This window comes from Stegostoma tigrinum, chromosome 30, assembly GCF_030684315.1.
Source record: "Stegostoma tigrinum isolate sSteTig4 chromosome 30, sSteTig4.hap1, whole genome shotgun sequence".
In the NCBI taxonomy this organism is placed as follows: Eukaryota; Metazoa; Chordata; class Chondrichthyes; order Orectolobiformes; family Stegostomatidae; genus Stegostoma; species Stegostoma tigrinum.
Window position 1 is genome coordinate 24,076,895 of NC_081383.1, and position 23,485 is coordinate 24,100,379.

Consider the following 23,485-nt stretch of genomic DNA (forward strand, 5'->3'; position numbering starts at 1 on the left):
ATTCTGTGACATTTGAGATATTGTAACTGGAAGAGGTCAAACTTCAGACAAGTTTGGAAAAGTCTCGTTCCCTGCTGTATTTGTGTGAAAATAATAATGTAATCTGATTCAACAACAGTGGAGGAAACTTCGAGTGCAAGTCCGGAGATCCCGACAACGCCACCACCCACTTCAGCAGCCGCGAGCGCAGCAAGTTCAGTTGCTTCAACGTCAACACTGTCCTCTTCTGAAGTTTCAACAACTACATCAGTCTCATCAACAAATGGTAGGGAAACAAATTCACACTTGTGAACTATTCTTCGAATGACAAATTTTTGAATTGATTACGGAGGAAAGCAGGTACATGAAACACAACTGAATATTTAAGTTGCATGACGCTGACTTTATTTGGCCACTGTTTAGAAAAGGCAACATCCTTAGCGTTACCCGAATCATGCCAATTGTCGATGTTCTCTTTCTTGGTATCTTGCAACATGTGTATGAAGATTACCTGGAGTAAAATTTCTGTTGGAATATTTTCATATTGTTCTCTACAGTTGAGTTCTCTAATATCCAAGTGTTTGTCATTTTATTATAGCACCAGAAACATCGAATCTAAGTTCACAGACATCCACAGAAGCACTGACCTCTACAACAGCGCGTGCCTCATCCAGTCCTGCAGTGGAAACATCTACGGCAAGTTTGACTCAGACATCAACATCTGAAGCAACAACAGTGTCGTCGCTCGCAACGACAACTGGTGAGTACCAGTGTTCTCCACTCTCATAGCATTCACATGTCTTTCACTGTCCTGTATGTTTCACAAAGCAGAAGCAATTTATTGCAGAATAATGTCCCTGGTTGACAAGGACGAGATGTCAGCAGACTACCATAAGGTGCCCTTCCAAACTAGTGACACTTGCTTGGCAGTATGATCGTCTCACGCTAGTCAGTATCTTAATCAGGACTTGAAACTGTGAAGCTGCAATACTGAGCTGGTATTCCAGTGATAGTTTTTTGCTGCTCATTCATGTCATAATCTCATTTAACGACAACAGAATCTCAGACTGGCATCTCACAGACATTCACTGCAGGTCACGACTGTACATCAGTGACAGACTTCACAAGCACAAATCGCCCCACTGCTGCAGGGTGCTCCAGTAATGAATCCAAAAGAAAAAGTAACATCAGTTCCTGTCCCAATCCAAAGATCAAGGTTTACAATTGGCTACATCATTTTGTGCGAATCCAGAAAATCTTGTTCAATTGCATTTGAATTTTCTGAATGATCCTGAAACCTATTTCAGGAACAGAATCTTCCACTGCAAGTGCACACATTCCATCAACGTCACCAAGCTCGACATCAACTCCAATTGGCACAAGCACAACAACATCGTCAGCAACACTGTCCACAAGTGAAGTTTCAGCAAGTGGATCAACGACTTTCACTCCATCGGTCACACCAATAACTACAGGGAGGCCGACTGAAACATCAACAAGTGTACCGACTACAGTCACTACTGCCGGCGGCACAACAAGTGGTGAGTAAATGAAAGAATTTTTGCCGATGTTCAACTCACCCTTTCTGTGAAAGTATTGTAAATGAGAAAGAATAATTTTTCCAATCATTGAAAACATGATTGTACCATGTTGTTTATAATAATGTTGCACGGGTTATCGTGTGCGATTGGCTCTTCATGCTTGAATTAATGACAAAAATCAGAATTTGTGTCATTGATGGCAATTCTGTGACATTTGAGATATTGTAACTGGAAGAGGTCAAACTTTAGACAAGTTTGGAAAAGTCTCGTTCCCTGCTGTATTTGTGTGAAAATAATAATGTAATCTGATTCAACAACAGTGGAGGAAACTTCGAGTGCAAGTACGGAGATCCCGACAACGCCACCACCCACTTCAGCAGCCGCGAGCGCAGCAAGTTCAGTTGCTTCAACGTCAACACTGTCCTCTTCTGAAGTTTCAACAACTACATCAGTCTCATCAACAACTGGTAGGTAAACAAATTCACACTTGTGAACTATTCTTCGAATGACAAATTTTTGAATTGATTACGGAGGAAAGCAGGTACATGAAACACAACTGAATATTTAAGTTGCATGACGCTGACTTTATTTGGCCACTGTTTAGAAAAGGCAACTTCCTTAGCGTTACCCGAATCATGCCAATTGTCGATGTTCTCTTTCTTGGTATCTTGCAACATGTGTATGAAGATTACCTGGAGTAAAATTTCTGTTGGAATATTTTCATATTGTTCTCTACAGTTGAGTTCTCTAATATCCAAGTGTTTGTCATTTTATTATAGCACCAGAAACATCGAATCTAAGTTCACAGACATCCACAGAAGCACTGACCTCTACAACAGCGCGTGCCTCATCCAGTCCTGCAGCGGAAACATCTCCGGCAAGTTTGACACAGACGTCAACATCTGAAGCAACAACAGTGTCGTCGCTCGCCACGACAACTGGTGAGTACCAGTGTTCTCCACTCTCGTAGCATTCACATGTCTTTCACTGTCCTGTATGTTTCACAAAGCAGAAGCAATTTATAGCAGAATAATGTCCCTGGTTGACAAGGACGAGATGTCAGCAGACTACCATAAGGTGCCCTTACAAACTAGTGACACTTGCTTGGCAGTATGATCGTCTCACGCTAGTCAGTATCTTAATCAGCACTTGAAACTGTGAAGCTGCAATACTGGGCTGGTATTCCAGTGATGGTTTTTTGCTGCTCATTCATGTCATAATCTCATTTAACGACAACAGAATCTCAGACTGGCATCTCACAGACATTCACTGCAGGTCACGACTGTACATCAGTGACAGACTTCACAAGCACAAATCGCCCCACTGCTGCAGGGTGCTCCAGTAATGAATCCAAAAGAAAAAGTAACATCAGTCCCTGTCCCAATCCAAAGAACAAGTTTTACAATTGGCTACATCATTTTGTGCGAATCCAGAAAATCTTGATCAATTGCATTTGAATTTTCTGAATGATCCTGTAACCTATTTCAGGAACAGAATCTTCCACTGCAAGTGCACACATTCCATCAACGTCACCAAGCTCGACATCAACTCCAATTGGCACAAGCACAACAACATCGTCAGCAACACTGTCCACAAGTGAAGTTTCAGCAAGTGGATCAACGACTTTCACTCCATCGGTCACACCAATAACTACAGGGAGGCCGACTGAAACATCAACAAGTGTACCGACTACAGTCACTACTGCCGGCGGCACAACAAGTGGTGAGTAAATGAAAGAATTTTTGCCGATGTTCAACTCACCCTTTCTGTGAAAGTATTGTAAATGAGAAAGAATAATTTTTCCAATCATTGAAAACATGATTGTACCATGTTGTTTTTAATAATGTTGCATGGCTTATCGTGTGCGATTGGCTCTTCATGCTTGAATTAATGACAAAAATCAGAATTTGTGTCATTGATGGCAATTCTGTGACATTTGAGATATTGTAACTGGAAGAGGTCAAACTTCAGACAAGTTTGGAAAAGTCTCGTTCCCTGCTGTATTTGTGTGAAAATAATAATGTAATCTGATTCAACAACAGTGGAGGAAACTTCGAGTGCAAGTCCGGAGATCCCGACAACGCCACCACCCACTTCAGCAGCCGCGAGCGCAGCAAGTTCAGTTGCTTCAACGTCAACACTGTCCTCTTCTGAAGTTTCAACAACTACATCAGTCTCATCAACAAATGGTAGGGAAACAAATTCACACTTGTGAACTATTCTTCGAATGACAAATTTTTGAATTGATTACGGAGGAAAGCAGGTACATGAAACACAACTGAATATTTAAGTTGCATGACGCTGACTTTATTTGGCCACTGTTTAGAAAAGGCAACATCCTTAGCGTTACCCGAATCATGCCAATTGTCGATGTTCTCTTTCTTGGTATCTTGCAACATGTGTATGAAGATTACCTGGAGTAAAATTTCTGTTGGAATATTTTCATATTGTTCTCTACAGTTGAGTTCTCTAATATCCAAGTGTTTGTCATTTTATTATAGCACCAGAAACATCGAATCTAAGTTCACAGACATCCACAGAAGCACTGACCTCTACAACAGCGCGTGCCTCATCCAGTCCTGCAGTGGAAACATCTACGGCAAGTTTGACTCAGACATCAACATCTGAAGCAACAACAGTGTCGTCGCTCGCAACGACAACTGGTGAGTACCAGTGTTCTCCACTCTCATAGCATTCACATGTCTTTCACTGTCCTGTATGTTTCACAAAGCAGAAGCAATTTATTGCAGAATAATGTCCCTGGTTGACAAGGACGAGATGTCAGCAGACTACCATAAGGTGCCCTTCCAAACTAGTGACACTTGCTTGGCAGTATGATCGTCTCACGCTAGTCAGTATCTTAATCAGGACTTGAAACTGTGAAGCTGCAATACTGAGCTGGTATTCCAGTGATAGTTTTTTGCTGCTCATTCATGTCATAATCTCATTTAACGACAACAGAATCTCAGACTGGCATCTCACAGACATTCACTGCAGGTCACGACTGTACATCAGTGACAGACTTCACAAGCACAAATCGCCCCACTGCTGCAGGGTGCTCCAGTAATGAATCCAAAAGAAAAAGTAACATCAGTTCCTGTCCCAATCCAAAGATCAAGGTTTACAATTGGCTACATCATTTTGTGCGAATCCAGAAAATCTTGATCAATTGCATTTGAATTTTCTGAATGATCCTGAAACCTATTTCAGGAACAGAATCTTCCACTGCAAGTGCACACATTCCATCAACGTCACCAAGCTCGACATCAACTCCAATTGGCACAAGCACAACAACATCGTCAGCAACACTGTCCACAAGTGAAGTTTCAGCAAGTGGATCAACGACTTTCACTCCATCGGTCACACCAATAACTACAGGGAGGCCGACTGAAACATCAACAAGTGTACCGACTACAGTCACTACTGCCGGCGGCACAACAAGTGGTGAGTAAATGAAAGAATTTTTGCCGATGTTCAACTCACCCTTTCTGTGAAAGTATTGTAAATGAGAAAGAATAATTTTTCCAATCATTGAAAACATGATTGTACCATGTTGTTTATAATAATGTTGCACGGGTTATCGTGTGCGATTGGCTCTTCATGCTTGAATTAATGACAAAAATCAGAATTTGTGTCATTGATGGCAATTCTGTGACATTTGAGATATTGTAACTGGAAGAGGTCAAACTTTAGACAAGTTTGGAAAAGTCTCGTTCCCTGCTGTATTTGTGTGAAAATAATAATGTAATCTGATTCAACAACAGTGGAGGAAACTTCGAGTGCAAGTACGGAGATCCCGACAACGCCACCACCCACTTCAGCAGCCGCGAGCGCAGCAAGTTCAGTTGCTTCAACGTCAACACTGTCCTCTTCTGAAGTTTCAACAACTACATCAGTCTCATCAACAACTGGTAGGTAAACAAATTCACACTTGTGAACTATTCTTCGAATGACAAATTTTTGAATTGATTACGGAGGAAAGCAGGTACATGAAACACAACTGAATATTTAAGTTGCATGACGCTGACTTTATTTGGCCACTGTTTAGAAAAGGCAACTTCCTTAGCGTTACCCGAATCATGCCAATTGTCGATGTTCTCTTTCTTGGTATCTTGCAACATGTGTATGAAGATTACCTGGAGTAAAATTTCTGTTGGAATATTTTCATATTGTTCTCTACAGTTGAGTTCTCTAATATCCAAGTGTTTGTCATTTTATTATAGCACCAGAAACATCGAATCTAAGTTCACAGACATCCACAGAAGCACTGACCTCTACAACAGCGCGTGCCTCATCCAGTCCTGCAGCGGAAACATCTCCGGCAAGTTTGACACAGACGTCAACATCTGAAGCAACAACAGTGTCGTCGCTCGCCACGACAACTGGTGAGTACCAGTGTTCTCCACTCTCGTAGCATTCACATGTCTTTCACTGTCCTGTATGTTTCACAAAGCAGAAGCAATTTATAGCAGAATAATGTCCCTGGTTGACAAGGACGAGATGTCAGCAGACTACCATAAGGTGCCCTTACAAACTAGTGACACTTGCTTGGCAGTATGATCGTCTCACGCTAGTCAGTATCTTAATCAGCACTTGAAACTGTGAAGCTGCAATACTGGGCTGGTATTCCAGTGATGGTTTTTTGCTGCTCATTCATGTCATAATCTCATTTAACGACAACAGAATCTCAGACTGGCATCTCACAGACATTCACTGCAGGTCACGACTGTACATCAGTGACAGACTTCACAAGCACAAATCGCCCCACTGCTGCAGGGTGCTCCAGTAATGAATCCAAAAGAAAAAGTAACATCAGTCCCTGTCCCAATCCAAAGAACAAGTTTTACAATTGGCTACATCATTTTGTGCGAATCCAGAAAATCTTGATCAATTGCATTTGAATTTTCTGAATGATCCTGTAACCTATTTCAGGAACAGAATCTTCCACTGCAAGTGCACACATTCCATCAACGTCACCAAGCTCGACATCAACTCCAATTGGCACAAGCACAACAACATCGTCAGCAACACTGTCCACAAGTGAAGTTTCAGCAAGTGGATCAACGACTTTCACTCCATCGGTCACACCAATAACTACAGGGAGGCCGACTGAAACATCAACAAGTGTACCGACTACAGTCACTACTGCCGGCGGCACAACAAGTGGTGAGTAAATGAAAGAATTTTTGCCGATGTTCAACTCACCCTTTCTGTGAAAGTATTGTAAATGAGAAAGAATAATTTTTCCAATCATTGAAAACATGATTGTACCATGTTGTTTATAATAATGTTGCATGGCTTATCGTGTGCGATTGGCTCTTCATGCTTGAATTAATGACAAAAATCAGAATTTGTGTCATTGATGGCAATTCTGTGACATTTGAGATATTGTAACTGGAAGAGGTCAAACTTCAGACAAGTTTGGAAAAGTCTCGTTCCCTGCTGTATTTGTGTGAAAATAATAATGTAATCTGATTCAACAACAGTGGAGGAAACTTCGAGTGCAAGTCCGGAGATCCCGACAACGCCACCACCCACTTCAGCAGCCGCGAGCGCAGCAAGTTCAGTTGCTTCAACGTCAACACTGTCCTCTTCTGAAGTTTCAACAACTACATCAGTCTCATCAACAAATGGTAGGTAAACAAATTCACACTTGTGAACTATTCTTCGAATGACAAATTTTTGAATTGATTACGGAGGAAAGCAGGTACATGAAACACAACTGAATATTTAAGTTGCATGACGCTGACTTTATTTGGCCACTGTTCAGAAAAGGCAACATCCTTAGCGTTACCCGAATCATGCCAATTGTCGATGTTCTCTTTCTTGGTATCTTGCAACATGTGTATGAAGATTACCTGGAGTAAAATTTCTGTTGGAATATTTTCATATTGTTCTCTACAGTTGAGTTCTCTAATATCCAAGTGTTTGTCATTTTATTATAGCACCAGAAACATCGAATCTAAGTTCACAGACATCCACAGAAGCACTGACCTCTACAACAGCGCGTGCCTCATCCAGTCCTGCAGTGGAAACATCTACGGCAAGTTTGACTCAGACATCAACATCTGAAGCAACAACAGTGTCGTCGCTCGCAACGACAACTGGTGAGTACCAGTGTTCTCCACTCTCATAGCATTCACATGTCTTTCACTGTCCTGTATGTTTCACAAAGCAGAAGCAATTTATTGCAGAATAATGTCCCTGGTTGACAAGGACGAGATGTCAGCAGACTACCATAAGGTGCCCTTCCAAACTAGTGACACTTGCTTGGCAGTATGATCGTCTCACGCTAGTCAGTATCTTAATCAGGACTTGAAACTGTGAAGCTGCAATACTGAGCTGGTATTCCAGTGATAGTTTTTTGCTGCTCATTCATGTCATAATCTCATTTAACGACAACAGAATCTCAGACTGGCATCTCACAGACATTCACTGCAGGTCACGACTGTACATCAGTGACAGACTTCACAAGCACAAATCGCCCCACTGCTGCAGGGTGCTCCAGTAATGAATCCAAAAGAAAAAGTAACATCAGTTCCTGTCCCAATCCAAAGATCAAGGTTTACAATTGGCTACATCATTTTTTGCGAATCCAGAAAATCTTGATCAATTGTATTTGAATTTTCTGAATGATCCTGTAACCTATTTCAGGAACAGAATCTTCCACTGCAAGTGCACACATTCCATCAACGTCACCAAGCTCGACATCAACTCCAATTGGCACAAGCACAACAACATCGTCAGCAACACTGTCCACAAGTGAAGTTTCAGCAAGTGGATCAACGACTTTCACTCCATCGGTCACACCAATAACTACAGGGAGGCCGACTGAAACATCAACAAGTGTACCGACTACAGTCACTACTGCCGGCGGCACAACAAGTGGTGAGTAAATGAAAGAATTTTTGCCGATGTTCAACTCACCCTTTCTGTGAAAGTATTGTAAATGAGAAGGAATGATTGGAAACATCATTCAAAACATGATTGTACCATGTTGTTTTTAATAATGTTGCATGGCTTATCGTATGCGATTGGCAGTTCAGCTTGAATTAATGACAAAAATCAGATTTTGTGTCATTCATGGCAATTCTGTGACATTTGAGATATCGTAACTGGAAAAGTTCACACTTTAGACAAGTTTGGAAAAGTCTCGTTCCCTGCTGCATTTGTGTTAAAATGATAATGTAATCTTATTCAACAACAGTGGAGGAAACTTCGAGTGCAAGTCCGGAGATCCCGACAACGCCACCACCCACTTCATCAGCCGAGCGCTCAACAAGTTTAGTTACATCACCGTCAACACTGTCGTCTGCTGAAGTTTCAACAACTACATCAGTCTCATCAACAACAGGTGGGTAAACAAATTCACACTTGTGAACTATTCTTCGAGTGACAAATTTTTGTATTGATTGCAGAGGAAAGCTGGTACATGAAACACAACTGAATATTTAAGGAGCATGATGCTGACTTTACTTGGCCGCTGTTGCTGTGGACAGTGTTGCTGACGATGTTGTTGTGCTTGTGCCAATTGGAGTTGATGTCGAGCTTGGTGACGTTGATGGAATGTGTGCACTTGCAGTGGAAGATTCTGTTCCTGAAATAGGTTACAGGATCATTCAGAAAATTGTAACAGAAGGATGTTACAATCGGCAACATCCTTGGCGTTACCCTGGTCATACCAATTGCCCATGTTTTCTTTTTTGGTATCTGGCCATATCTATCTGAAGATTACGTGGAGTACCATTTCTGTTGGAATATTTTCACATTGTTCTCTCCAATTGAGTTCTCTCATATCCAAGTGTTTGTCATTTAATTTCAGCACCAGAAACATCGAATCTAAGTTCACAGACATCCACAGAAGCACTGACCTCTACAACAGCTCGTGCCTCACCCAGTCCAGCAGCGGAAACATCGATGCCAAGTTCGACACAGACATCAACATCTGAAGCAACAACAGTGTCGTCGCTCGCCACGACAACTGGTGAGTACCAGTGTTCTCCTCTCTCGTAGCATTCAGATGTCTTTCACTGTCCTGTATGTTTCACAAAGCAGAAGCAATTTATCGCAGAATAATGTTCCTTGTTGACAAGGACGAGACGTCAGCAGAGTACCATAAGGTCCATTTATAAACTAGTGATACTTTGCTTGGCTGTGTTATAGTCTCACGCTGATGAGTATCTTAATCAGCACTTGAAACTGTGAAGCTGCAATATTGGGATGGTATTCCACTGATGGTTTTATGCTGCTCATTCATGACATAATCTCATTTAACGACAACAGAATCTCGGACTGTAATCTCACAGACATCCACTGCAGGTCACGACTGTATATCAGCGACTGACTTCACAAGCACAAATCGCCCCACAGCCGCAGGGTGCTCCAGTAATGAATCCAAAAGAAAAAGTAACATCAGTCCCTGTCCCAATCCAAAGAACAAGTTTTACAATTGGCTACATGGTTTTCTGCGAATCCTGAAAATCTTGATCAATTGTATTTGAAAATTTTGAATGATCCTGCAACCTATTTCAGGAACAGAATCTTCGACTGCAAGTACACACATTCCATCAAGGTCACCAAGCTCGACATCAGCTCCAATCGCCACAAGCACAACAACATCGTCAGCAACACTGTCCACAAGTGAAGTTTCAGCAAGTGGATCAATGACTTTCACTCCATCGGTCACACCAATAACTACAGGGAGGCCGACTGAAACATCAACAAGTGTACCGACTACAGTCACTACTGCCGGCGGCACAACAAGTGGTGAGTAAATGAAAGAATTTTTGCCGATGTTCAACTCACCCTTTCTGTGAAAGTATTGTAAATGAGAAAGAATAATTTTTCCAATCATTGAAAACATGATTGTACCATGTTGTTTATAATAATGTTGCACGGGTTATCGTGTGCGATTGGCTCTTCATGCTTGAATTAATGACAAAAATCAGAATTTGTGTCATTCATGGCAATTCTGTGACATTTGAGATATTGTAACTGGAAGAGGTCAAACTTTAGACAAGTTTGGAAAAGTCTCGTTCCCTGCTGTATTTGTGTGAAAATAATAATGTAATCTGATTCAACAACAGTGGAGGAAACTTCGAGTGCAAGTACGGAGATCCCGACAACGCCACCACCCACTTCAGCAGCCGCGAGCGCAGCAAGTTCAGTTGCTTCAACGTCAACACTGTCCTCTTCTGAAGTTTCAACAACTACATCAGTCTCATCAACAACTGGTAGGTAAACAAATTCACACTTGTGAACTATTCTTCGAGTGACAAATTTTTGAATTGATTACGGAGGAAAGCAGGTACATGAAACACAACTGAATATTTAAGTTGCATGACGCTGACTTTATTTGGCCACTGTTTAGGAAAGGCAACATCCTTAGCGTTACCCGAATCATGCCAATTGTCGATGTTCTCTTTCTTGGTATCTTGCAACATGTGTATGAAGATTACCTGGAGTAAAATTTCTGTTGGAATATTTTCATATTGTTCTCTACAGTTGAGTTCTCTAATATCCAAGTGTTTGTCATTTTATTATAGCAACAGAAACATCGAATCTAAGTTCACAGACATCCACAGAAGCACTGACCTCTACAACAGCGCGTGCCTCATCCAGTCCTGCAGCGGAAACATCTACGGCAAGTTTGACACAGACGTCAACATCTGAAGCAACAACAGTGTCGTCGCTCGCCACGACAACTGGTGAGTACCAGTGTTCTCCACTCTCGTAGCATTCACATGTCTTTCACTGTCCTGTATGTTTCACAAAGCAGAAGCAATTTATTGCAGAATAATGTCCCTGGTTGACAAGGACGAGATGTCAGCAGACTACCATAAGGTGCCCTTACAAACTAGTGACACTTGCTTGGCAGTATGATCGTCTCACGCTAGTCAGTATCTTAATCAGCACTTGAAACTGTGAAGCTGCAATACTGGGCTGGTATTCCAGTGATGGTTTTTTGCTGCTCATTCATGTCATAATCTCATTTAACGACAACAGAATCTCAGACTGGCATCTCACAGACATTCACTGCAGGTCACGACTGTACATCAGTGACAGACTTCACAAGCACAAATCGCCCCACTGCTGCAGGGTGCTCCAGTAATGAATCCAAAAGAAAAAGTAACATCAGTCCCTGTCCCAATCCAAAGATCAAGGTTTACAATTGGCTACATCATTTTGTGCGAATCCAGAAAATCTTGATCAATTGCATTTGAATTTTCTGAATGATCCTGTAACCTATTTCAGGAACAGAATCTTCCACTGCAAGTGCACACATTCCATCAACGTCACCAAGCTCGACATCAACTCCAATTGGCACAAGCACAACAACATCGTCAGCAACACTGTCCACAAGTGAAGTTTCAGCAAGTGGATCAACGACTTTCACTCCATCGGTCACACCAATAACTACAGGGAGGCCGACTGAAACATCAACAAGTGTACCGACTACAGTCACTACTGCCGGCGGCACAACAAGTGGTGAGTAAATGAAAGAATTTTTGCCGATGTTCAACTCACCCTTTCTTTGAAAGTATTGTAAATGAGAAAGAATAATTTTTCCAATCATTGAAAACATGATTGTACCATATTGTTTATAATAATGTTGCATGGCTTATCGTGTGCGATTGGCTCTTCATGCTTGAATTAATGACAAAAATCAGAATTTGTGTCATTGATGGCAATTCTGTGACATTTGAGATATTGTAACTGGAAGAGGTCAAACTTTAGACAAGTTTGGAAAAGTCTCGTTCCCTGCTGTATTTGTGTGAAAATAATAATGTAATCTGATTCAACAACAGTGGAGGAAACTTCGATTGCAAGTACGGAGATCCCGACAACGCCACCACCCACTTCAGCAGCCGCGAGCGCAGCAAGTTCAGTTGCTTCAACGTCAACACTGTCCTCTTCTGAAGTTTCAACAACTACATCAGTCTCATCAACAACTGGTAGGTAAACAAATTCACACTTGTGAACTATTCTTCGAGTGACAAATTTTTGAATTGATTACGGAGGAAAGCAGGTACATGAAACACAACTGAACATTTAAGTTGCATGACGCTGACTTTATATGGCCACTGTTTAGAAAAGGCAACATCCTTCGCGTTACCCGAATCATGCCAATTGTCGATGTTCTCTTTCTTGGTATCTTGCAACATGTGTATGAAGATTACCTGGAGTAAAATTTCTGTTGGAATATTTTCATATTGTTCTCTACAGTTGAGTTCTCTAATATCCAAGTGTTTGTCATTTTATTATAGCACCAGAAACATCGAATCTAAGTTCACAGACATCCACAGAAGCACTGACCTCTACAACAGCGCGTGCCTCATCCAGTCCTGCAGTGGAAACATCTACGGCAAGTTTGACTCAGACATCAACATCTGAAGCAACAACAGTGTCGTCGCTCGCAACGACAACTGGTGAGTACCAGTGTTCTCCACTCTCATAGCATTCACATGTCTTTCACTGTCCTGTATGTTTCACAAAGCAGAAGCAATTTATTGCAGAATAATGTCCCTGGTTGACAAGGACGAGATGTCAGCAGACTACCATAAGGTGCCCTTCCAAACTAGTGACACTTGCTTGGCAGTATGATCGTCTCACGCTAGTCAGTATCTTAATCAGGACTTGAAACTGTGAAGCTGCAATACTGGGCTGGTATTCCAGTGATGGTTTTTTGCTGCTCATTCATGTCATAATCTCATTTAACGACAACAGAATCTCAGACTGGCATCTCACAGACATTCACTGCAGGTCACGACTGTACATCAGTGACAGACTTCACAAGCACAAATCGCCCCACTGCTGCAGGGTGCTCCAGTAATGAATCCAAAAGAAAAAGTAACATCAGTCCCTGTCCCAATCCAAAGATCAAGGTTTACAATTGGCTACATCATTTTGTGCGAATCCAGAAAATCTTGATCAATTGCATTTGAATTTTCTGAATGATCCTGTAACCTATTTCAGGAACAGAATCTTCCACTGCAAGTGCACACATTCCATCAACGTCACCAAGCTCGACATCAACTCCAATTGGCACAAGCACAACAACATCGTCAGCAACACTGTCCACAAGTGAAGTTTCAGCAAGTGGATCAACGACTTTCACTCCATCGGTTACACCAATAACTACAGGGAGGCCGACTGAAACATCAACAAGTGTCCCGACTACAGTCACTACTGCCGGCGGCACAACAAGTGGTGAGTAAATGAAAGAATTTTTGCCGATGTTCAACTCACCCTTTCTGTGAAAGTATTGTAAATGAGAAAGAATAATTTTTCCAATCATTGAAAACATGATTGTACCATGTTGTTTATAATAATGTTGCATGGCTTATCGTGTGGGATTGGCTCTTCATGCTTGAATTAATGACAAAAATCAGAATTTGTGTCATTGATGGCAATTCTGTGACATTTGAGATATTGTAACTGGAAGAGGTCAAACTTTAGACAAGTTTGGAAAAGTCTCGTTCCCTGCTGTATTTGTGTGAAAATAATAATGTAATCTCATTCAACAACAGTGGAGGAAACTTCGATTGCAAGTCCGGAGATCCCGACAACGCCACCACCCACTTCAGCAGCCGCGAGCGCAGCAAGTTCAGTTGCTTCAACGTCAACACTGTCCTCTTCTGAAGTTTCAACAACTACATCAGTCTCATCAACAACTGGTAGGTAAACAAATTCACACTTGTGAACTATTCTTCGAATGACAAATTTTTGAATTGATTACGGAGGAAAGCAGGTACATGAAACACAACTGAATATTTAAGTTGCATGACGCTGACTTTATTTGGCCACTGTTTAGAAAAGGCAACATCCTTTGCGTTACCCGAATCATGCCAATTGTCGATGTTCTCTTTCTTGGTATCTTGCAACATGTGTATGAAGATTACCTGGAGTAAAATTTCTGTTGGAATATTTTCATATTGTTCTCTACAGTTGAGTTCTCTAATATCCAAGTGTTTGTCATTTTATTATAGCACCAGAAACATCGAATCTAAGTTCACAGACATCCACAGAAGCACTGACCTCTACAACAGCGCGTGCCTCATCCAGTCCTGCAGCGGAAACATCTACGGCAAGTTTGACACAGACGTCAACATCTGAAGCAACAACAGTGTCGTCGCTCGCCACGACAACTGGTGAGTACCAGTGTTCTCCACTCTCGTAGCATTCACATGTCTTTCACTGTCCTGTATGTTTCACAAAGCAGAAGCAATTTATTGCAGAATAATGTCCCTGGTTGACAAGGACGAGATGTCAGCAGACTACCATAAGGTGCCCTTACAAACTAGTGACACTTGCTTGGCAGTATGATCGTCTCACGCTAGTCAGTATCTTAATCAGCACTTGAAACTGTGAAGCTGCAATACTGGGCTGGTATTCCAGTGATGGTTTTTTGCTGCTCATTCATGTCATAATCTCATTTAACGACAACAGAATCTCAGACTGGCATCTCACAGACATTCACTGCAGGTCACGACTGTACATCAGTGACAGACTTCACAAGCACAAATCGCCCCACTGCTGCAGGGTGCTCCAGTAATGAATCCAAAAGAAAAAGTAACATCAGTCCCTGTCCCAATCCAAAGATCAATCTTTACAATTGGCTACATCATTTTGTGCGAATCCAGAAAATCTTGATCAATTGCATTTGAATTTTCTGAATGATCCTGTAACCTATTTCAGGAACAGAATCTTCCACTGCAAGTGCACACATTCCATCAACGTCACCAAGCTCGACATCAACTCCAATTGGCACAAGCACAACAACATCGTCAGCAACACTGTCCACAAGTGAAGTTTCAGCAAGTGGATCAACGACTTTCACTCCATCGGTCACACCAATAACTACAGGGAGGCCGACTGAAACATCAACAAGTGTACCGACTACAGTCACTACTGCCGGCGGCACAACAAGTGGTGAGTAAATGAAAGAATTTTTGCCGATGTTCAACTCACCCTTTCTTTGAAAGTATTGTAAATGAGAAAGAATAATTTTTCCAATCATTGAAAACATGATTGTACCATATTGTTTAGAATAATGTTGCATGGCTTATCGTGTGCGATTGGCTCTTCATGCTTGAATTAATGACAAAAATCAGAATTTGTGTCATTCATGGCAATTCTGTGACATTTGGGATATTGTAACTGGAAGAGGTCAAACTTTAGACAAGTTTGGAAAAGTCTCGTTCCCTGCTGTATTTGTGTGAAAATAATAATGTAATCTGATTCAACAACAGTGGAGGAAACTTCGAGTGCAAGTACGGAGATCCCGACAACGCCACCACCCACTTCAGCAGCCGCGAGCGCAGCAAGTTCAGTTGCATCAACGTCAACACTGTCCTCTTCTGAAGTTTCAACAACTACATCAGTCTCATCAACAACTGGTGGGTAAACAAATTCACACTTGTGAACTATTCTTCGAGTGACAAATTTTTGAATTGATTACGGAGGAAAGCAGGTACATGAAACACAAGTGAATATTTAAGTTGCATGACGCTGACTTTATTTGGCCACTGTTTAGAAAAGGCAACATCCTTAGCGTTACCCGAATCATGCCAATTGTCGATGTTCTCTTTCTTGGTATCTTGCAACATGTGTATGAAGATTACCTGGAGTAAAATTTCTGTTGGAATATTTTCATATTGTTCTCTACAGTTGAGTTCTCTAATATCCAAGTGTTTGTCATTTTATTATAGCACCAGAAACATCGAATCTAAGTTCACAGACATCCACAGAAGCACTGACCTCTACAACAGCGCGTGCCTCATCCAGTCCTGCAGTGGAACCATCTACGGCAAGTTTGACTCAGACATCAACATCTGAAGCAACAACAGTGTTGTCGCTCGCAACGACAACTGGTGAGTACCAGTGTTCTCCACTCTCATAGCATTCACATGTCTTTCACTGTCCTGTATGTTTCACAAAGCAGAAGCAATTTATTGCAGAATAATGTCCCTGGTTGACAAGGACGAGATGTCAGCAGACTACCATAAGGTGCCCTTCCAAACTAGTGACACTTGCTTGTCAGTACGATCGTCTCACGCTAGTCAGTATCTTAATCAGGACTTGAAACTGTGAAGCTGCAATACTGGGCTGGTATTCCAGTGATGGTTTTTTGCTGCTCATTCATGTCATAATCTCATTTAACGACAACAGAATCTCAGACTGGCATCTCACAGACATTCACTGCAGGTCACGACTGTACATCAGTGACAGACTTCACAAGCACAAATCGCCCCACTGCTGCAGGGTGCTCCAGTAATGAATCCAAAAGAAAAAGTAACATCAGTTCCTGTCCCAATCCAAAGATCAAGGTTTACAATTGGCTACATCATTTTTTGCGAAACCAGAAAATCTTGATCAATTGCATTTGAATTTTCTGAATGATCCTGTAACCTATTTCAGGAACAGAATCTTCCACTGCAAGTGCACACATTCCATCAACGTCACCAAGCTCGACATCAACTCCAATTGGCACAAGCACCACAGCATCGTCAGCAACACTGTCCACAAGTGAAGTTTCAGCAAGTGGATCAACGACTTTCACTCCATCGGTCACACCAATAACTACAGGGAGGCCGACTGAAACATCAACAAGTGTACCGACTACAGTCACTACTGCCGGCGGCACAACAAGTGGTGAGTAAATGAAAGAATTTTTGCCGATGTTCAACTCACCCTTTCTGTGAAAGTATTGTAAAGGAGAAGGAATGATTGGAAACATCATTCAAAACATGATTGTACCATGTTGTTTATAATAATGTTGCATGGGTTATCGTGTGCGATTGGCAGTTCTGCTTGAATTAATGACAAAAATCAGATTTTGTGTCATTCATGGCAATTCTGTGACATTTGAGATATCGTAACTGGAAGAGTTCACACTTTAGACAAGTTTGGAAAAGTCTCGTTCCCTGATGTATTTTTGTCAAAATAATAATGTAATCTTATTCAACAACAGTGGAGGAAACTTCGAGTGCAAGTCCGGAGATCCCGACAACGCCACCACCCACTTCATCAGCCGAGCGCTCAACAAGTTTAGTTACATCACCGTCAACACTGTCGTCTGCTGAAGTTTCAACAACTACATCAGTCTCATCAACAACTGGTGGGTAAACAAATTCACACTTGTGAACTATTCTTCGAGTGACAAATTTTTGTATTGATTGCAGAGGAAAGCTGGTACATGAAACACAACTGAATATTTCAGGAGCATGATGCTGACTTTACTTGGCCGCTGGTTACAATCGGCAACATCCTTGGCGTTACCCTGGTCATACCAATTGCCCATGTTTTCTTTTTTGGTATCTGGCCATATCTATCTGAAGATTACGTGGAGTACCATTTCTGTTGGAATATTTTCACATTGTTCTCTCCAATTGAGTTCTCTCATATCCAAGTGTTTGTCATTTAATTTCAGCACCAGAAACATCGAATCTAAGTTCACAGACATCCACAGAAGCACTGACCTCTACAACAGCTCGTGCCTCACCCAGTCCAGCAGCGGAAACATCGATGCCAAGTTCGACACAGACATCAACATCTGAAGCAACAACAGTGTCGTCGCTCGCCACGACAACTGGTGAGTACCAGTGTTCTCCTCTCTCGTAGCATTCAGATGTCTTTCACTGTCCTGTATGTTTCATAAAGCATAAGCAATTTATCGCAGAATCATGTTCCTTGTTGACAAGGACGAGACGTCAGCAGAGTACCATAAGGTCCATTTATAAACTAGTGATACTTTGCTTGGCTGTGTTATAGTCTCACGCTGATGAGTATCTTAATCAGCACTTGAAACTGTGTAGCTGCAATATTGGGATGGTATTCCACTGATGGTTTTATGCTGCTCATTCATGACATAATCTCATTTAACGACAACAGAATCTCGGACTGTAATCTCACAGACATCCACTGCAGGTCACGACTGTATATCAGCGACTGACTTCACAAGCACAAATCGCCCCACTGCTGCAGGGTGCTCCAGTAATGAATCCAAAAGAAAAAGTAACATCAGTCCCTGTCCCAATCCAAAGAACAAGTTTTACAATTGGCTACATCGTTTTCTGCGAATCCTGAAAATCTTGATCAATCGTATTTGAAAATTTTGAATGATCCTGTAACCTATTTCAGGAACAGAATCTTCCACAGCAAGTACACACATTCCATCAACGTCACCAAGCTCGACATCAGCTCGAATCGCCACAAGCACAACAGCATCGTCAGCAACACTGTCCACAAGTGAAGTTTCAACAACTGGATCAACGACATTCACTCCATCGGTCACACCAATAACTACAGGGAGCCCGACTGAAACATCAACAAGTGTACCGACTACAGTCACTACTGCCGGCGGCACAACAAGTGGTGAGTAAATGAAAGAATTTTTGCCGATGTTCAACTCACCCTTTCTGTGAAAGTATTGGAAATGAGAAAGAATAATTTTTCCAATCATTGAAAACATGATTGTACCATGTTGTTTATAATAATGTTGCATGGCTTATCGTGTGCGATTGGCTCTTCATGCTTGAATTAATGACAAAAATCAGAATTTTTGTCATTCATGGCAATTCTGTGACATTTGAGATATCGTAACTGGAAGAGTTCACACTTTAGACATGTTCTGAAAAGTGTCGTTCTCTGCTGTATTTGTGTGAAAATAATAATGTAATCTGATTCAACAACAGTGGAGGAAACTTCGAGTGCAAGTACGGAGATGCCGACGACGCCACCACCCACTTCAGCAGCCGCGAGCTCAACAAGTTCAGTTGCATCAACGTCAACACTGTCCTCTTCTGAAGTTTCAACAACTACGTCAGTCTCTTCAACAACTGGTGCGTAAACAAATTCACACTTGTGAACTATTCTTCGAATGACAAATTTTTGAATTGATTACAGAAGAAAGCAGGTACATGAAACACAAGTGAATATTTAAGGAGCATGATGCTGACTTTATTTGGCCGGTGGTTTGAATCGGCAACATCCTTGGCGTTACCCTGGTCATACCAATTGCCCATGTTTTCCTTCTTGGTATCTTGCAACATATGTATGAAGATTACACGGATTACCATTTCTGTTGGAATATTTTCACATTGTTCTCTCCAGTTGAGTTCTCTAATATCCACGTGTTTCTCATTATATTACAGCAACAGAAACATCGAATCTAAGTTCACAGACATCCACAGAAGCACTGACCTCTACAACAGCTCGTGCCTCACACAGTCCAGCAGCGGAAACATCCACGTCAAGTTCGACTCAGACATCAACATCTGAAGCAACAACAGTGTCGTCGCTCACCTCAACAACTGGTGAGTGCAAGTGTTCTCCACTCTCGTAGCATTCAAATGTCTTTCACTGTCCTGTATGTTTCATAAAGCAGAAGCAATTTATTGCAGAATAATGTTCCTTGTTGACAAGGACGAGAAGTCAGCAGAGTACCATAAGGTCCAATTATAAATTAGTGATACTTTGCTTGGCAGTACGATCGTCTCACTCTAGTCAGTATCTTGATCAGCACTTGAAACCGTGAAGCTCCAATATTGGGATGGTATTTTTGGGATCGTTTTGTGCTGCTCATTCATGTCGTAATTTCATTTAACGACAACAGAATCTCAGACTGGCATCTCACAGACATTCACTGCAGGTCACGACTGTACATCAGTGACAGACTTCACAAGCACATGTCGCCACACAGCCGCAGGGTGCTCTCGTAATGAACCTAAAAGACAAAGTAAAAATCAGTCCCTGTCCCAATCCAAAGAACAAGTTTTACAATTGGCTACATCGTTTTCTGCGAATCCTGAAAATCTTGATCAATTGTATTTGAAAATTCTGAATGATCCTGCAACCTATTTCAGGAACAGAATCTTCGACTGCAAGTACACACATTCCATCAATGTCACCAAGCTCGACATCAGCTCCAATCGCCACAAGCACAACAGCATCGTCAGCAACACTGTCCACAAGTGAAGTTTCAACAAGTGGATCAACGACTTTCACTTCATCGGTCACACCAATAACTACAGGGAGGCCGACTGAAACATCAACAAGTGTACCGACTACAGTCACTACTGCCGGCGGCACAACAAGTGGTGAGTAAATGAAAGAATTTTTGCCGATGTTCAACTCACCCTTTCTTTGAAAGTATTGTAAATGAGAAAGAATAATTTTTCCAATCATTGAAAACATGATTGTACCATATTGTTTATAATAATGTTGCATGGCTTATCGTGTGCGATTGGCTCTTCATGCTTGAATTAATGACAAAAATCAGAATTTGTGTCATTCATGGCAATTCTGTGACATTTGAGATATTGTAACTGGAACAGGTCAAACTTTAGACAAGTTTGGAAAAGTCTCGTTCCCTGCTGTATTTGTGTGAAAATAATAATGTAATCTCATTCAACAACAGTGGAGGAAACTTCGAGTGCAAGTCCAGAGATCCCGACAACGCCACCACCCACTTCAGCAGCCACGAGCGCAGCAAGTTCAGTTGCATCAACGTCAACACTGTCCTCTTCTGAAGTTTCAACAACTACATCAGTCTCATCAACAACTGGTGGGTAAACAAATTCACACTTGTGAACTATTCTTCGAGTGACAAATTTTTGAATTGATTACGGAGGAAAGCAGGTCCATGAAACAAAACTGAATATTTAAGTTGAATGATGCTGACTTTATTTGGCCACTGGTTAGAATAGGCAACATCCTTGGCGTTACAAAATCATGCCAATTGTCGATGTTCTCTTTCTTGGTATCTTGCAACATGTGTATGAAGATTACCTGGAGTAAAATTTCTGTTGGAATATTTTCATATTGTTCTCTACAGTTGAGTTCTCTAATATCCAAGTGTTTGTCATTTTATTATAGCACCAGAAACATCGAATCTAAGTTCACAGACATCCACAGAAGCACTGACCTCTACAACAGCGCGTGCCTCATCCAGTCCTGCAGCGGAAACATCTACGGCAAGTTCGACACAGACGTCAACATCTGAAGCAACAACAGTGTCGTCGCTCGCCACGACAACTGGTGAGTACCAGTGTTCTCCACTCTCGTAGCATTCACATGTCTTTCACTGTCCTGTATGTTTCACAAAGCAGAAGCAATTTATTGCAGAATAATGTCTCTGGTTGACAAGGACGAGATGTCAGCAGACTACCATAAGGTGCCCTTACAAACTAGTGACATTTGCTTGGCAGTATGATCGTCTCACGCTAGTCAGTATCTTAATCAGCACTTGAAACTGTGAAGCTGCAATAATGGGCTGGTATTCCAGTGATGGTTTTTTGCTGCTCATTCATGTCATAATCTCATTTAACGACAACAGAATCTCAGACTGGCATCTCACAGACATTCACTGCAGGTCACGACTGTACATCAGTGACAGACTTCACAAGCACAAATCGCCCCACTGCTGCAGGGTGCTCCAGTAATGAATCCAAAAGAAAAAGTAACATCAGTCCCTGTCCCAATCCAAAGAACAAGTTTTACAATTGGCTACATCATTTTGTGCGAATCCAGAAAATCTTGATCAATTGTATTTGAATTTTCTGAATGATCCTGTAACCTATTTCAGGAACAGAATCTTCCACTGCAAGTGCACACATTCCATCAACGTCACCAAGCTCGACATCAACTCCAATTGGCACAAGCACAACAACATCGTCAGCAACACTGTCCACAAGTGAAGTTTCAGCAAGTGGATCAACGACTTTCACTCCATCGGTCACACCAATAACTACAGGGAGGCCGACTGAAACATCAACAAGTGTACCGACTTCAGTCACTACTGCAGGCGGCACAACAAGTGGTGAGTAAATGAAAGACTTTTTGCCGATGTTCAACTCACCCTTTCTGTGAAAGTATTGTAAATGAGAAAGAATAATTTTTCCAATCATTGAAAACATGATTCTACCATGTTGTTTATAATAATGTTGCATGGCTTATCGTGTGCGATTGGCTCTTCATGCTTGAATTAATGACAAAAATCAGAATTTGTGTCATTCATGGCAATTCTGTGACATTTGAGATATTGTAACTGGAAGAGGTCAAACTTTAGACAAGTTTGGAAAAGTCTCGTTCCCTGCTGTATTTGTGTGAAAATAATAATGTAATCTGATTCAACAACAGTGGAGGAAACTTTGAGTGCAAGTCCGGAGATCCCGACAACGCCACCACCCACTTCAGCAGCCACGAGCGCAGCAAGTTCAGTTGCTTCAACGTCAACACTGTCCTCTTCTGAAGTTTCAACAACTACATCAGTCTCATCAACAACTGGTAGGTAAACAAATTCACACTTGTGAACTATTCTTCGAGTGACAAATTTTTGAATTGATTACGGAGGAAAGCAGGTACATGAAACACAACTGAATATTTAAGTTGCATGACGCTGACTTTATTTGGCCACTGTTTAGAAAAGGCAACATCCTTAGCGTTACCCGAATCATGCCAATTGTCGATGTTCTCTTTCTTGGTATCTTGCAACATGTGTATGAAGATTACCTGGAGTAAAATTTCTGTTGGAATATTTTCATATTGTTCTCTACAGTTGAGTTCTCTAATATCCAAGTGTTTGTCATTTTATTATAGCACCAGAAACATCGAATCTAAGTTCACAGACATCCACAGAAGCACTGACCTCTACAACAGCGCGTGCCTCATCCAGTCCTGCAGTGGAAACATCTACGGCAAGTTTGACTCAGACATCAACATCTGAAGCAACAACAGTGTCGTCGCTCGCAACGACAACTGGTGAGTACCAGTGTTCTCCACTCTCATAGCATTCACATGTCTTTCACTGTCCTGTATGTTTCACAAAGCAGAAGCAATTTATTGCAGAATAATGTCCCTGGTTGACAAGGACGAGATGTCAGCAGACTACCATAAGGTGCCCTTCCAAACTAGTGACACTTGCTTGGCAGTATGATCGTCTCACGCTAGTCAGTATCTTAATC

General features: G+C 41.6%; 1 protein-coding gene across 1 annotated transcript in view; it reads left to right on the plus strand.

Annotated features, from left to right (window-relative positions):
* Window positions 1-10,183: 10,183 nt before the first annotated feature.
* Window positions 10,184-23,485, plus strand: part of LOC132206059 (serine-rich adhesin for platelets-like) — a 34,974-nt gene continuing 21,672 nt past the window's right edge. Inside the window, exons 1-25 of the mRNA XM_059638428.1 lie at window positions 10,184-10,286; window positions 10,607-10,753; window positions 11,066-11,227; window positions 11,775-12,008; window positions 12,329-12,475; window positions 12,788-12,949; window positions 13,497-13,730; window positions 14,051-14,197; window positions 14,510-14,671; window positions 15,219-15,452; window positions 15,773-15,919; window positions 16,232-16,393; window positions 16,941-17,174; window positions 17,494-17,640; window positions 17,953-18,114; window positions 18,663-18,896; window positions 19,217-19,363; window positions 19,676-19,837; window positions 20,137-20,259; window positions 20,387-20,620; window positions 20,941-21,087; window positions 21,399-21,560; window positions 22,108-22,341; window positions 22,662-22,808; window positions 23,121-23,282. Of these exons, the coding sequence (XP_059494411.1) occupies window positions 10,184-10,286; window positions 10,607-10,753; window positions 11,066-11,227; window positions 11,775-12,008; window positions 12,329-12,475; window positions 12,788-12,949; window positions 13,497-13,730; window positions 14,051-14,197; window positions 14,510-14,671; window positions 15,219-15,452; window positions 15,773-15,919; window positions 16,232-16,393; window positions 16,941-17,174; window positions 17,494-17,640; window positions 17,953-18,114; window positions 18,663-18,896; window positions 19,217-19,363; window positions 19,676-19,837; window positions 20,137-20,259; window positions 20,387-20,620; window positions 20,941-21,087; window positions 21,399-21,560; window positions 22,108-22,341; window positions 22,662-22,808; window positions 23,121-23,282 (4,336 nt within the window). The remainder of the gene's footprint in view (window positions 10,287-10,606; window positions 10,754-11,065; window positions 11,228-11,774; window positions 12,009-12,328; window positions 12,476-12,787; window positions 12,950-13,496; window positions 13,731-14,050; window positions 14,198-14,509; window positions 14,672-15,218; window positions 15,453-15,772; window positions 15,920-16,231; window positions 16,394-16,940; window positions 17,175-17,493; window positions 17,641-17,952; window positions 18,115-18,662; window positions 18,897-19,216; window positions 19,364-19,675; window positions 19,838-20,136; window positions 20,260-20,386; window positions 20,621-20,940; window positions 21,088-21,398; window positions 21,561-22,107; window positions 22,342-22,661; window positions 22,809-23,120; window positions 23,283-23,485) is intronic.